General features: G+C 43.1%; 1 protein-coding gene across 2 annotated transcripts in view; it reads left to right on the forward strand.

Annotated features, from left to right (window-relative positions):
• dgcr2 (DiGeorge syndrome critical region gene 2) overlaps window positions 1-16,659 on the forward strand; it is a 122,765-nt gene that overhangs the window by 90,739 nt on the left and 15,367 nt on the right. For both annotated transcript variants that reach the window (XM_072245133.1, XM_072245143.1), the window contains exons 7-8: window positions 1,544-1,726; window positions 13,705-13,908. In XM_072245133.1, coding sequence (XP_072101234.1) covers window positions 1,544-1,726; window positions 13,705-13,908 — 387 coding nt within the window. The remainder of the gene's footprint in view (window positions 1-1,543; window positions 1,727-13,704; window positions 13,909-16,659) is intronic.

The following is a 16,659-nucleotide window of genomic DNA, read 5'->3' on the forward strand; positions in this document are numbered from 1 at the left end:
TTTCTAAGCTCCATATACCTATCCAGGAGGCTCTTAAAAGACCCTATTGTATCCACCACCACCACCATCGCTGGCAGCCCAATCCACACACTCACCACTCTCTGCATTTTTAAAAAAAACTTACCCCTGACATCTTCTCTGTACCTACTTCAAAGCACCTTAAAACTGTGCCCTCTTGTGCTAGCCATTTCAGTCCTGGGAAAAAGCCTCTGACTATCCACACAATCAATGCCTCTCATCATCGCATACACCTCTATCAGGTCACCTCTCATCCTCCGTCGTTCCAAGGAAAAAAGGCCGAGTTCACACAACCTATTCTCATAAGGCAAGTTCCCCAATCCAGGCAACATCCTTGTAAATCTTCTCTGCATCCTTTCTGCTGTAGTTATCTCCTTCAATGGTGATTTCATTTGTGCTTTTATTCCTGGGAAAGTGCACTGAGCAAGCCACCATTGCAGTCACTCAGCTGTAACACAATTTGTATTCAGGCCAAGGAAGATTACATTACCTTTGTTACATTCACGTAGCATATTACTAGTTGCTGTTCAGTATTCAGGATTCAAATAGGAGTTCCAGGAAAGTAAATACAAATTTGGAAGACTGCTGCATGTGGGGAGGAACGGGAGCTTAATAATGGAATGCCCGTTTGATGGGATGGACTAGACAAGAGTTTTCTTTTCTGTGATATTATGATATTAAGGGAAACAAGGTAGAAATTTTGTTGTTTTGGCAATGGCACAAAGTCACTAAATTAGAGCCTAGCCTTTCAGAATAAAATTAGGGAACCTTTATACAAATGGCATTTGTTAAATATAAATCTGGTGATCAACAAGAAGTACAGGGGTGTGGTTGTGGTAATGATAGTGGAAAGCAGGAATTAAATTATAGATCTAAAAAAGAACATATGGATAGCAAGGGTCTTGTTCACGAGTTCATTGGTGTGGAAGAGAGAGATTCATCTTCTTGAATTACATATAAAGAAAGAGAGAAGGCACAGTGGAGGCTCTGTCGCATAGTTCTAAAATGTAAAATGTGCAAAATGTTTGCAGGGTGCAAAGGAAAGGGTGGAGAACGGGTTGGCATGCATTCAGTGAGCAAAGTGGTGTTCTAGGTTGTAATAAGACTACAATCTTAACTCCTCATCCCTGTCACTTCCTCTTCTGAATTGCACGAGCCTCCAAATACACAGCACCTTACTCTTCCCACCTAATCAACCTGTTGCCCTCCAGACCACCCTATGTCTCTGCCACTGAGATACCTCAGCATATACCATCATTGCTTCCTCATGTTCCTTCTGCCACTCTTTCCCATCTATGGCCTCAACACCAGGCTTCCCACCTCCCTTGCAACTCCTGCCCCTGTGACCGCCATTTTGCACCATGTTCCCACCCATGTAGCCTTTCCATTTTGTTGTCTTCCCTCCCTTTGCCCTTTGCTCTCATGGCCCTCTGGTCTCTGCTCCCTTGCCTCTTTGTAAAGATGGTTTCATTTTCTTTCAAGTTGAACTGTATTTTGCTTGCTTAATGGTGCTTCTCTGCTTCAGGTTCCACGGAGGTGTTCCTTCCCCCAGAACAGGTGCCAACGTTTGGAATGACCATTTCTGAGCAGGAGAATGTGCTGTGTGCCCAACTGCAGTGCTCCCACTTCCCCAGCTTGCGGCACCATGGATTACATAGCTGGTATGCAGAGAACTGCAATGAGAAGTCAGCCTTCCTCTGCAAAAGAAGTGAGTGTTGTCTGACCCTGCATCTTGGAATCTGCTAGCCCACCAAGGTACCAGTGTTACATTTCAGTTACCACAGGAAAGGGTGCCGCAAGATGAAGCTCAACATGATGCGAGTTCAATCTGCCCAATTTCACTTGCATTTCAGGACAGAAGGGTTATTAGGCCACGTCCTTACGGCCCATTTTCTCACAGCTGGTTTGGGGATAATCTAGATCTTTGGCTTGCAGGTAGAGGGCTGGTGAAGGGGAATTACTTCATCTATTCACATTTACTTTGGTTCTCTGGTTTAGTCTCCTGCTAAAGGGTGGCATTTCAAGGCCCTGCCTCATGACTTCACTGGGGGTGGCTGGGGTTCTATCCAGTTAGTGTATGAGGTCAGTCAATGGATGCTGAATATCTGAAATACAGCAGGAAATACTGGATGTACTTGGTAAGCTAAAAGATTAAGATTAGTTTTATTTGCCACATTAACATACAGCGAAATGTGCCATTTGTATCAAATCAAATTATCAATTATACTAGGCAGCCTGCAACTATTGCCATGCTTCTGACGCCAACCTAGGATGCCCACAACTTCTAGCTCAGCCATCAGGTGCTGGGTATTTGTTGGTGTTCAATGTCTCTAAAGCTTTCCCTTTAATATTCATTCAAATTCCTCTTAATTACTACACTAGATTTGGTACATTTTTTGTTTTCTTTGGCAATGAAGAAGAAAGATGATATTTGATGTCTCTTTTCATAATTTCTCACTGAATACAAAGCTCTAATGGTTGCTTTTCCCCAGAGGACTTCTCTCAATGAGGATATTAATTCTACCCCTTTTCACCTGATGTGATGCAATTTAATTTGATTGCATAATACATAGATCCATGAAACTCATATCTGTATTCTTCAAACTAATTTTGTTAATTTAGTTGGTGACTAGTGGGGTGCCACAGGGCTCAGTATTGGGACCACAGCTGTTTATGATTTACGTCAATGATTTAGAGGAAGGCATTGTGAATAACATCAGCAAGTTTGCTGATGATACTAAGCTGGGTGGTAGTGTGACATGTGATGAGGATGTTAGGAGAATTCAAGGTGACTTGGATAGGCTGGGTGAGTGGGCAGAAACTTGGCAGATGGCGTTTAATGTGAATAAGTGTGAGGTTATTCACTTTGGGAACAAGAACAGGAAGGCAGATTATTATCTGAACGGTGTGGTTAGGTAAGGGTGAAATACAAAGAGATCTAGGAGTACTTGTTCATCAGTCTCTGAAGGTGAATGAGCAAGTGCAGCAGGCAGTGAAGAAGGCTAATGGAATGTTGGCCTTTATTACAAAGGGAATTGAGTACAAGAGCAAGGAAAGCCTTTTGCATTTGTACAGGGCCCTGGTGAGACCACACCTGGAGTATCGTGTGCAGTTTTGGTCTCCAGTGTTAAGGAAGGACATCCCGGCTGTGGAGGAGGTGCAGCGTAGGTTCACTAGGTTAATTCCTGGGATGTCCGGACTGTCTTACGCAGAGAGGTTAGAGAGACTGGGCTTGTACACGCTGGAATTAAGGAGATTGAGGGGGGATCTGATTGAGACATATAAAATTATTAAGGGATTGGACAAGATAGAGGCAGGAAATATGTTCCAGATGCTGGGAGAGTCCAGTACCAGAGGGCACGGTTTAAGAATAAGGGGTAGGTCATTTAGGGCAAAGTTGAGGAGGAACTACTTCTCCCAGAGAGTTGTGGAGGTGTGGAACGCGCTGCCTCAGAAGGCAGTGGAGGCCAATTCTCTGGATGCTTTCAAGAAGGAGCTAGATAGGTATCTTATGGATAGGGGAATCAAGGGTTATGGGGACAAGGCAGGAACCGGGGATTGATAGTAGATGATCAGCCATGATCTCAGAATGGCGGTTCAGGCTCGAAGGGCCGAATGGTCTACTTCTGCACCTATTGTCTATTGTCCAATTTAAGTTGCCGGTGCATGTGAAAGCTAGTGATTATATAAAGGCAATGTTCCATTCTGTGGACAAAAAGCTGTTGAGGCTTGTGATACAGGCAGTCAGGAGTGTCAAGGCATTCCATTCCAATCCAGGGTAGTTCCTGGTCTGAGCTGTGCACTCAGTTTTTTCCTTGATCACCTTTACCCATGCTTCACCACCGTCCCATCCTTTCTTTCACTGCTCAAGGCTTCTTGGTTTTAACTATTAGCTCTACTAAGCTACCAAATTGAAAATGAAGATTCACCACTGTGAAGCCCACTTTTAAGATGACTCAAATGTGTAACTTGCATCTTCCATTTTTATCTCAATATCCACTGGATATGCTTGCTTTTCATTATTAACTTTTTAAACAAAAAATGCTTATATTTGCCTTTGATGTTGGAATTTCCAAATTCAATTCTGTGCTGTAAAGCTCTGCTGCAACAATTTTGCGCTGTTGTTTTCCTCTGACACAAGCTTTGAGTGAATGTGGATAGGCCGACAGTTTTGAATTCAAATTCCCAGACTGGGATTCGGGACCTCGATTTAAATGAACTGGATGACCCTGGAATATACCAAGCCTCAGCTGCTATGTGTTTCCTTGTTACTAAGAGGGTGATTAATCAGCCTGCAGGTGCTTCTGCCCCTGGTGTGACTGACAAACAAAGTTCAACTGGTCCTTCAGCAATAGTACATCTGCGGTTTTGACTTGTTTCTCTTTTCTAGAAACTGTACTACGGTGCCAGTTTTTCTTTGTGTCTTCACCTCTTGTCTTGTCTTTGTTTATTTTCTTCTGTCCTACAATTGTTTCTAACTCCTGTGGTGCAAGCTCCAATATTTTTTATCTTGAGACACAATCCAAAACCATGATCATCCCTTCCCCCTACGGATTCTGCCTGCCCTATTGAGTTCCTCCAGTAGATACTTTTTGCTCCAGATTCCAATATTTGAAGCTCCTTCTGTTTTCAAACTGCTTTAGTCATTCACTACAAAGTCTAAAAACTGAGGAGCACCATGCAGGTCCCTGTTTGCTGATATACAGGAGAGTTATAAAACACCTCAGTTGCATTAATGCTAAGTTTAGTTCAGATGGGCACAACTCCAGACCATGGGTTCAAAGTGGACAGAAGTATGGTGAGACCAAGTACTTTTGCCTTCAACGACTGTTCAGTGCTAAAGGGTTCTCATAAAGGAGAAGGATGAGGAAATGTGAAAATTATGGGTTTTGAGGGTTGGATAAAGGGAAAAATAAGGAAGCATATGGCAGTAAAGAGGAATGAGAACACAAGAGACTTGGCAGGCATAGAGACATTAAAGTGGAGTACTAAAAAAAAGTAATTAGGCCAAGGGGAACATAAAATACCACTGGGGACTAAGATTACAGGAAATCCTAAAGCATTTTATAAATGTATTGAGGATGAGGTTAACCAGAGAGAGAATGGGGTTCATTTGGAATCAGAGGAAATCCATCCATGGAAGCAGAGAACATAGCTGAGGTCTTAATGTTTGTAGGAAAAAAAAGAGTATAATTGGAGAATTCAGGAGGGACATGGTGAAATTCTAGAACGTTACCATTTGAAAAGAGGAATTTAGCTGCCTTAGTGAACTTAAGTATGGTCAGAAATGGAGATGTTGACAGAGATATTCAGATCCATTTACAAATCCTCATGTCCTGGCAGTTCGTCCCAAGGAGCAACAAAGTGTGAGCAACCTGTTGGCTTGGGTGCAAGGGTGGAAAATAACATTAATGCCAGCCAGTAATGAGCTAATGACAATGGCAAAACACTTCCCTAACTAGATATTTAAAAGCACCCACCCTCCAGACAATTCTGATAAACATTTTGCAGCTCAACTCTCAACAGAGACAAATGCACCAACCACCTGTGCATATCAGAAGCTGGGTAGTCAGCAGCTAGAAAGTCATCTCCTGACTCCCCATTGTCTTTTTTCACAATTGACAAAATTCACAGGAGCAGAGTTTTAGTTAATGTTTAAAGCTCAGATAAATGCAGCTTCAAAACTCAAAGTATGCTACCAACCAGAACTTAGAAACATAGAAAACCTACAGCACAATACAGGCCCTTCGGCCCACAAAGCCGTGCTGAACATGTTCTTGCCTTAGAAATTACTTAAGGTTACCCACAGCCCTCTTTTTCTGAGCTCCATGCATCTGTCCAGGAGTCTCTTAAAAGACCCTATCATATCTGCCTCCACCACTGTCACTGGCAGCCCATTCCACACACTCACGACTCTCTGCATTTTTTTTTAAAAAAACATACCCCTGACATCTCTTCTGTACCTACATCTGAGCACCCTAACACTGTGTCCTCTTGTGATAGCCATTTCAGCCCTGGAAAAAGCCTCTGACTATCCACACAATCAATGCCTCTCATTATCTTATACACCTCTATCAGGTCACCTCTCATCCTCCGTCGCTCCATGAAAAAAGGCCGAGTTCACTCAACTTATTCTCATAAGGCAGGCTCCCCAATCCAGGCAACATCCTTGTAAATCTCCTCTGCATCCTTTCTGCTCTAGTTATCTCCTTCAATGGTGATCTCACCATGAAGGATCTTGGCGATTGTAGGGATGACTTAGAGTGGACTGAAAAGCTTGAGCATGTAGATGTTAAGAAAGAGGGTATGCTGGAGCTTTTGGAAAGCATCAAGTTGGATAAGTCACCGGGACCGGACGGGATGAACCCCAGGCTACTGTGGGAAGCGAGAGAGGAGATTGCTGAGCCTCTGGTGATGATCTTTGCATCATCAATGAGGACGGGAGAGGTTCCAGAAGGTTGGAGGATTGCATATGTTCATCCCTTATTCGAGAAAGGGATTAGGAAATTATAGACCAGTAAGTCTTACTTCAGTGGTTGGTAAGTTGCTGGAGAAGATCCTGAGAGGCAGGATTTATGAACATTTGGAGAGGCATAATATGATTAAGAATAGTCAGCATGGCTGTGAAAGGCAAGTCGTGCCTTACGAGCCTGATTGAATTTTTTGAGGATGTGGTGAAACACATGAGGGTAGAGCCGTAGATGTAGTGTATATGGATTTTAGCAAGGTAACTGATGCAAGGCTTATTGAGAAAGTAAGGAGGCATGGGATCCAAGGGCACATTGCTTTGTGGATCCAGAACTGGCTTGTCTGCAGAAGGCAAAGAGTGGTTGCAGACGGGTCATTTTCTGCATGGATACCGGTGATCAGTGGTGTGCCTCAGGGATCTGTTCTGGGACCCCTACTCTTAGTGATTTTTATAAATGACCTGGATGAGGAAGTGGAGGGATGGGTTAGTAAATATTTGCTGTTGACACAAATGTTGGGGATGTTGTGGATAGTGTGGAGGGCTGTCAGAGTTACAGCAGGACATTGATAGGATGCAAAACTGGGCTGAGAAGTGGCAGACGGAGTTCAACCCAGATAAGTCTGAGGTGGTTCATTTTGTTAGGTCAAATGTGATGGCAGAATATAGCATTAATGGCAAGACTATTGGCAGTGTGGAGGATCAGAGGGATCTAAGGGTCTGAGTCCATAAGACACACAAAGCTGCTACGCAGGTTATCGCTGTAGTTAAGAAGGCATACGGAGCATTGGCTTTCATCAATCGTGGGATTGAGTTTAAGAGCCGAGAGGTAATGTTGCAGCTATATAGGGCCCTGGTCAGATCCCGCATGGAGTACTGTGCTCAGTTCTGGTCGCCTCACTACAGGAAGGATGTGGAAATCATAGAAAGGGTGCAGAGGAGATTGACAAAGATGTTGCCTGGACTGGGGAGTATGCCTTATGAGAATAGGTTGAGTGAACTTGGCCTTTTCTCCTTGGAGCGATGGAGGATGAGAGGTGACCTGATAGAGGTGTATAAGATAATGAGAGGCATTTATCATGTGGATAGTCAGAAGCTTTTTCCCCAGGGCTGAAATGGCTAGCACAAGAGGGCATAGTTTTAAGGTGAAACCACAGAAAAACTACAGCACAGAAACGGGCCTTTTGACCCTTCTTGGCTGTGCCGAACCATTTTCTGCCTAGTCCCACTGACTGCACACGGACCATATCCCTCCATACACCTCCCATCCATGTATCTGTCCAATTTATTCTTAAATGTTAAAAAAGAACCCGCATTTACCACCTCGTCTGGCAGCTCATTCCATACTCCCACCACTCTTTGTTGAAGAAGCCCCCCCCACCCGATGTTCCCTTTAAACTTTTCCCCCCTCACCCTTAACCCATGTCCTCTGGTTTTTTTCTCCCCTTGCCTCAGTGGAAAAAGCCTGCTTGCATTCACTCTATCTATACCCATCATAATTTTATATACCTCTATCAAATCTCCCCTCATTCTTCTGTGCTCCAGGGAATAAAGTCCTAACCTATTTAACCTTTCCCTGTAACTGAGTTTCTCAAGTCCTTGTAAACCTTCTCTGCACTCTTTCAACCTTATTAATATCCTTGCTGTAATTTGGTAACCAAAGCTGAACACTCCAGATTCGGCCTCACCAATGCCTTATACAACCTCATCATAACATTCCAGCTCTTATACTCAATACTTTGATTAATAAAGGCCAATGTACCAAAAGCTCTCTTTACGACCCTATCTACCTGTGTCGCCACTTTTAGGGAATTTTGTATCTGTATTCCCAGATCCCTCTGTTCTACTGCCCTCCTCAGTGCCTTACCATTAACCCTGTACCTTGGTTTGTCCTTCCAACGTGCAATACCTCGCACTTGTCTGTATTAAATTCCCATCTGCCATTTTTCATCCCATTTTTCCAGCTGGTCCAAGTCTCTCTGCAGGCTCTGAAAACCTTCCTCACTGTCTACTACACCTCCAATCTTTGTATCATCAGCAAATTTGCTGATCCAATTTACCACATTATCATCCAGATCATTGATATAGATGACAAATAACAATGGACCCAGCACTGATCCCTGTGGCACACCACTAGTCACAGGCCTCCACTCGGAGAAGCAATTCTCTACTACCACTCTTTGGCTTCTTCCATTGAGCCAATGTCTAATCCAATTTACCACCTCTCCATGTATACCTAGCGACTGAATTTTCCTAACTAACCTCCCATGCGGGACCGTACTGAAGTCCATGTAGACAATATCCACTGCCTTCGCTTCATCCACTTTCCTGGTAACCTCGTCGAAAAACTCCAATAGATTGGTCAAACATGACCTACCACACACAAAGCCATGTTGACTCTCCCTAATAAGTCCCTGTCTATCCAAATGCTTGTAGATTCTGTCTCTTAGTACTCCCTCCAATAACTTACCTACTACCGACGTTAAATTTACCGGCCTATAATTTCCCGGATTACTTTTCCATCCATTTTTAAACAACAGAACAACATGAGCCACTCTCCAATCCTCCGGCACCTCACCTGTAGACAGCGACATTTTAAATATTTCTGCCACGGCCCCTGCAATTTCAACACTAGTCTTCAAGATCCGAGGGACCACCCTGTCAGGTCCGGGGGATTTATCCACTTTAATTTTCCTCAAGACCGCAAGCACCTCCTCCTTTTCAATCTGTACAGGTGCTCGGAAGTAGGTACAGAGGAGATGTCAGGGGTAAGTTTTTTATGCAGAGAGTGGTGAGTGCGTTGAATGGGCTGGTGGCGACAGTGATGGAGGTGGAAATGATAGGGTCTTTTAGGAGACTCTTGGATAGATACATGGAGCTTGGAATAATAGAGGGCTATGGGTAAGCCTACGTAGTTCTAAGGTAAGGACATGTTTGGCACAGCTTTGTGGGCCGAAGGGCCTGTATTGTGGTGTAGGTTTTCTATGTTTCTAAGTACAGCCTCTCCTCTTGTAGGCTTATCTACATATTGTGTCAAGAAACCTTCTTGAAGACACCTAACAAACTCCACCCCATCTTAACCCTTCACTCTAGGGACATGCCAGTCGATATTTGGGAAATTAAAATCTCCCACCACAGCAACCCTGTTATAATTACACCTTTCCAAAAACTTGAGGCATTGTCGCCCTTTACTCATGGCACGCCTTAACCATAAAAATATGTAACTTGTGCAAAATGCACTGCCACAACTTCCAGGGACTTTTTCAGCAATGCTTCCCAAACCCAGTGTGACTACATTCAAGAAGCAGAGTAGTTAGTGGGGAAAATCACCACCCGTAAATCCCACATTATTCTAATTTAGATGTACATTGCCATTCCCTTATTAATGGGTGAAAGTTATGCAGCTGCTTCCTCACCGACACTGAGAATACATTCACCATACAGAGTACACTGGCCTGTGAGGCAGCTGACCAGCATCTTTGAAGGTGGTTAGGAATGGGTAATAAATGCATTCCTTGCCAATGGGATATTCAGAGCCATCTTGACAGAAGTACATGTTGATACTGTTGTCTGCAGCAAGGCCCTCAGAAACATCAGACTAACTAAAGCCAGGATGTCACCAGTTTTGGTCTGACTCGGTTACAGATAGCGATCAGTTTGTTTGTGCTGTATGATAAAGTGGTTGTTAGTATCAGACTTGCTGTGAAAAAGGATGTGTAGGACTGGTCTTCATGCAGGCAGTTGCCACAGTGTGTTGACCTTGACACTAAAGATCACCGGTACTGAGTTAGCTACCTCTGAAGTCAACTGGATCGTGCTAGTTAGTCAATAATTTATGTTCATTTCCCTGATTTACATCAGCGAACAAGCGTTATTAAGGCCCTCTTCCATTGAAATTGGTCATAGTCATAACAAATCCAAACACTTCCCAACTATTCCATTTACCCACCAGTCATTTTTAATCCAACTGGGCACTACTCGAAGAAAGTGGAGGTGCTGCCATGCTTTCTTTATAATGAAACATTGCCTGCTAGACCCAGGACAGATCCTCTGAAATGATAACACGGAGGAATTTAAAGTTGCTGACCTTCTCCACGTCTGATCCCTGAATGAGGAATGTCTCATGGGCCTCTGGTTTCCACCTTCTGTAGTCAATAATCAGTTCTTGATCTTGTTGACATTGAGAGGTTGTTGTTTTGACACTACTCAGCCAGATTTGCAGTCTCCCTCCTGCATGCTGATTTGTCACCACCTTTGATTCAGCCGACGACAGTGGTGTCGTCAGTAAATTTAAATATGGCATTGGAATGGTACTTGGCCTCAAAAGACATAAGTGAGTAGAACAGGAGCTAAGCACACAGCCTTGTGGTGCACCTGTGCTGATGGTGATTGTGGAGGAGACGTTGTTGCCTCTCTGAACTGACTGGGGTCTTCAGGTAAGGAAATCGAGTATCCAGTTGCACAAAGTGGTTTCGAGGCCTAAGCCTTGAAGCTTATTGATTAGTTTCGAGGAGTTGATAGTATTGAATGCCAAGCAGAAGTCGATTAACAGCATCTTGATGTATACATCTTCACTGTCCTGATGTTTGAAGGTTGAGTGAAGAACCAAAGAAATGGTATCTGCTATTGACCTTTCTATTTACTTTTTATTTTAAGTTTTAGAGATACAGCACAGGCAGGGCCTTCCAGCCCTTCAAGCTGTGCCACCCAGCAACCCACTGATTTAACCCAAACCTAATCATGGGCTAATCTCCAATTGATCTACTCACAGGTACATCTTTGGACTGGGAGGAAACCGGAGCACCCAGATGAAACCCACATACACACAAAAGAACATACAAGCTTGTTTACAGATGATGCCAAAATAGAACTGTGAACTCTGACACCCCAAGCTGTAATAGTGGCGCCACAGACCACAGTCTTGTCAGCCTCAGAGACTGAAATCACAGGATCATTTGTGGCTGTGTTAATTCATGAAGATACCTCTATGTTTTGATGGTCAAAGCGAACATAAAAGCCCTGACGAAGGATTTCGGCCCGAAACGTTGACTGATCGTTTCCACAGATGCTGCCCAACCTGCTGAGTTCCTCCAGTGTGCTGTGAACATAAAAGCCGTTGTGTCATCTGGGAGTGAAGCCTCCTTGTCACCTATGGCACTTGATTTCACTTTGTAGGAGATGACGGTATTCAAGCCCTGCCACAGCTGTTGAGCATCCTTCAGTGATTCAGGTTTGGCCGGGAATTGACACTTTGCATGTGATCTGGCTTTCCTTGGTCATAACTAGTGTTTCATTTGGTCACCAGATCTGAAAACCACTGATCTGGCCCTTGGAAAATTGTGGTTCACCCAGGGCTTCTGTTTGAGGAAGACCATTGAGTGTATGTTCGTGGTTATCTTCTGCTCTAGCCCATCCACTTCAAGGTTTGACATGTGTTCGCTGATGCTCTTCTGCACATCACTGTTGTAACATGTGGTTATTCGGGTACCGTTGCCTTTCTGTAAGCCTTTCTCATTGACAAGGCATTTTCACCCACAGAAAATACCTTGTTAATGAGAAAGTGGATGCTTTTTGTTTTTCACTCAATTTTCTGTAAACTCTTCGTCGTCGTGGCTATCCCTCGAGGTCGAGGATGATGGTTTTTGTTCTGAAGAAGTGGCCCACGGAGTGAAGACACCTGTGCGTGTATTTGTTTAATGTGTACTTGATGTTGCACTCCAAGAAGCACACGATACTTCACAAATCAACCAACTGATTCCAATGGCATGGAAACCACGACGATTGGAGCCGATGGATTTGTTGCAGCCTTCATCCCCCTTCACAGCTGTTGAGTTCGAAGTAACTTTGTCCGCCTGTTTCACCGTTGGGGTCTTGGTTGGATTGTTCTTTGTCAGGGACCTCACCCTCGACCTTACCACCATGGGTGACCCTACCAGGAGCATAGCTCCAGACAGCATTGCTCTCGGGAACACAGGGCCACACAAGCTTCTCCACCACGACAAGGTGACGATCCATGGAGAAGGTAAACTCTTAGAGACTTGTGCATAGAAACCCCAGGAGATTAGCAGTCTCTGAGATAATCAAACCACCCTGTCTGGCACCAGCAAACATTCCACAGTCAAAGTCACTTAGATCACATTTCTTCCCCATTCTGATGTTCGGTTTGAACGACAGCTCTTGACCATGTTTGCATGTTTTTATGCAGTGAGTTGCTGCCACATGATTGGTTGATTAGATATTTGCATTAATGAGCAGATGTAAAACTGTACCTTGTAAAGTGATCACTGAGTGAATGTTGGAATGACTATTAATATGATTGCATCATCAGGGTTTCTCCAGAGAACTTTAAACTCATCCCACTAATCATTCTGGTAAATTAGTTCATTATTGTCAAATGCACCTAGGTATCTTGGGAAAAACTTCTGCTTTGCATGTCAACCATATTGAACGTTTCATCACGTTGGTACATTGAGATAGTACAGTAGAATGATGATCTTGCACATTATTGTTTACTTGCACTGCTCTCTGTAGCCCTTCAATTTATTCTGCATTGTTATTGTTTTACTGTGTTCTACCTCAATGCATTGTGAAATGGTTTGATCAAAATGAACAACATGCAAGACAAGCTTTTCATTGTATCTTGATACAATAAGAGATATGTTTACAGAGAACATGCAGTGCAAGCAGACAGTAAGAAGCAAGGCCATTACGAGGTACTGTAGATTGTGAGATCAAGAGTCCATTTTATTGGTCAATGGTTTCTTAACAGCAGGATTGAATCTGTCCATCAGCCTGGTAGTACATGCTTCTGTACCTCTTTCTTGTGGGGATGGTGAGTTGAGGATATGTCTTGGGAGGGAGGGACCTTTGATTAAGTTGGCTGCTTTACTGAAGCAGGAATTTGTAATTTGTCATTTAGCATGATATTAATCCCTGGCTGAAGGGGTTTAACCTTGTCTCAGAAGCCTCTCTCCATCAGATTGTGAACATGTTCATTATCGACTCTGTAACTAGCTGTCGGGGCATTAGCAGTGGTTTGAGTTGACTCGACTAAACTTTGAAATGACATCTGGATTGGATCTTAGGACCCTTGCTCTAAGTTTTTGTTCAGCCCTTGTAGTTCTCAGCCTTGTTGAGGGGGTGGGGTTGGGGGGAGCAGGTGGGTGTATGGATGGGTATTGAACTGTAAACCTGTGTCTAAACATGTGCTTATGTTCCAGGTCAAACCTGTGTTGATATAAAAGATAACGTGGTAGATGAGGGCAAGAACTTCACTCCAAAGGGTAATGATCCATGCTTGAGCTGTACCTGTCACAATGGCGAACCTGAGATGTGCGTTGCCGCTCTATGTGAGCGGCCACAAGGCTGTCAGCACTATGAGAAGGACCCAAAGGAGTGCTGTAAATTCACCTGCCTTGACCCAGGTAAAGCAACCCTTATATATAGATGCAGTTGGTGAGTGAATCTGGGTGTAACACGGATCACACGCTAGGTTTTCGAAGCCTGAAGGTCGTTGGAGGAAACTTGCACTAGGGTGGGTCATTAAAAGTGTGGAGGACATATACCAGAACTAGAACCAGTTTGTAAATTGGAGGTAGCAGGTCCTTGAGAAACCAGCCTTGAGTTTATTGTATCTGAAGAGGGGAATTCAGGCACAGTGTCTGGTTCATTGTAAATAGTTTTGTTTTATGGGATATTGAATTGGTAGTACTAGTGGGGGGAGCATTTCTTTTCTTCCATAATGCTTTTAAACTTGCAATCCTTCTGGTGCAGGACGTGGATTCAGGTTTGAGTGTAAATGTTTTGTCTATTACTTCCTTGCTTTGTATTGTCAAAGGTGCCACCATGTGGATGTTGTTAGTCAATGCCTTGTCTGCACCTTGGCCAGATCTAAGAGAATAAGAGGCTGGCTGCAGGTTTCTTTGTCAAGCAATACATAAGCAGATTATCTGATCATTATCACATTGCTGTTTCTGGGAGCTTATACAGAGATATACTGCTGTGTTTTTGACATTTCAATAGCTGTGCAACACAATGTACTGAAGGAACTCAGCTGATCACGCAGCATGTATGCAGGCAAGAGGACAGTCAATGTTTCAGGTCTCCATCTTCTCCAGTGGTTGGAATCCTGTCTGTTCAAAGGAAGGTGCTTATGGATGTCAGAGGTCAATTTACACCAGCTCAAGAACACCAAAACAAGAACCTCTCGGCTCAGTCCTCTCATCACCCTTAGCTGCTTCAGTGACGTTCCATAATCATAATATCAACAGAGGCAGGTTCAGTTTCTTTCACAATTTCCTGACAGATGAAGTAGCCCCTGTCGCCATTAAGCACAGGCTGATCAGTGGCAAGTAGGATGATCATTGAATGGTATACGTGGAATATTAGAACAAGTCACCAATGGACATTGAATGGTACATATGGAATAATAGAACAGGGCACCAGTGGACTTTGAATGGTACATAGAATATTAGAGCAGGACACCAATGATCATTGAATGGTATACGTGGAATATTAGAACAAGTCAAAAATGGTCATTGAATAGTATACATGGAATATTAGAACAGGAGACCAGTGGACGTTGAATGGTATACATGGAATATTAGAACAGGACACCAATGGACATTGAATGGTATATAGAATATTAGAACAGGACACCAATGGACATTGAATGGTATGTGGAATGTTAGAACAGGACACCAATGAACATTGAATGGTATACGTGGAATATTAGAACTGGACACCAATGGACAGTGAATGGTACATGGAATATTAGAACAGGACACCAATGGACATTGAATGGTATACGTGGAATATTAGAACAGGACACCAATGGGCATTGGATGGTACATGGAATATTAGAACAGGACACCTATAAGAAAGCTCCAGAAAGTTGTAAAGTCAGCCACCAACCTAATGAGCACCAGCCTCTGCATCATCGAGAACATCCTCAAAAGATGATGCCTCATAAAAGTAGAATCCATTATTAAGGACCCCTACCACCAGGAGGACATACCCTCTTCTCATTACTACTATCAGGAAGGAGATACGGGAGCTCAAAGACACACATTCAATGTTTTAGGACCAGCTTCTTTCTTCCTGCCATCAGATTGCTGAACAGTCCATGAACCCTTGTACACTACTTCACTACATTTGTTCTGTTTTTGTACTATTTATTTAACTTAAGTACCTTTCTTATTGTAATTTATAGTATATTTTATGTATTGAACTAAAAAAAAAAGGAAAACAAATTTCATGATATATACTGCCTATAAAAAAGTATTCTCCCCCTCCCCCCCCCCGGAAGTTTTCATGTTTTATTGTTTTACAGTGAATCACAGTAGATTTAATTTGTGTTTTTTTTTACACTTATCAACAGAAGAAGACTCTTTCATGTGAAAGTGAAAACAAATCTCTACAAAGTGATGTAACTTAATTACAAATATAAAACAAAATAATTGTTGCATAAATATTCACCCCCTTTAATATGACACACCTAATCATCACTGGTGCAGCCAATTGGTTTTACAAGTCACATAATTAGTTAAATGGAGATCACCTGTGTGCATTCAGGGTGTTTCAATTGATTGTATTAAAAATACACCTGTGTCTGGAAGGTCCCACTGCTGGTGAGTCAGTATCCTGGTAAAAACTACACCATGAAGACAAAAGAACACTCCAAGCAACTCTGCGAAAAGGTTATTGAAGAGCAAAAGTCAGGAGATGGATACAAGAAAATTTCCAAGTCACTGATAATCCTTTGGAGTACAGTTAAGTCTATCATCAAGAAATGGAAAGAATATGGCACAGCTGTAATTCTGCCTAGAACAGGCTGTCCTCAAAAACAGAGTGACTGTGCAAGAAGGGGACTAGTGAGGGAGGCCACCAAGAGACCTATGATAATTCAGTGGCTGAGATGGGACTGATTGTGCACACAACTGTTGCCTGGGTGCTTCACCAGTCACAGCTTTATGGGAGAGTGGCAAAGAGAAAGCCACTGTTGGGAGAAAAAAAAACTCACATGAAATCTCAGCTAGAGTTTGCCAGAAGGTATGTGGGAGACTCTGAAGTCAGCTAGAAGAATGTTCTATGGTCTGATGAAACCAAAATTGAGCATTTTGGCCATCAGACTAAACACTATTTGGTGTAATCCAAACACTGCACGTCATCAAAAA

This window comes from Mobula birostris, chromosome 2 (assembly GCF_030028105.1).
Source record: "Mobula birostris isolate sMobBir1 chromosome 2, sMobBir1.hap1, whole genome shotgun sequence".
Lineage (NCBI taxonomy): Eukaryota > Metazoa > Chordata > Chondrichthyes > Myliobatiformes > Myliobatidae > Mobula > Mobula birostris.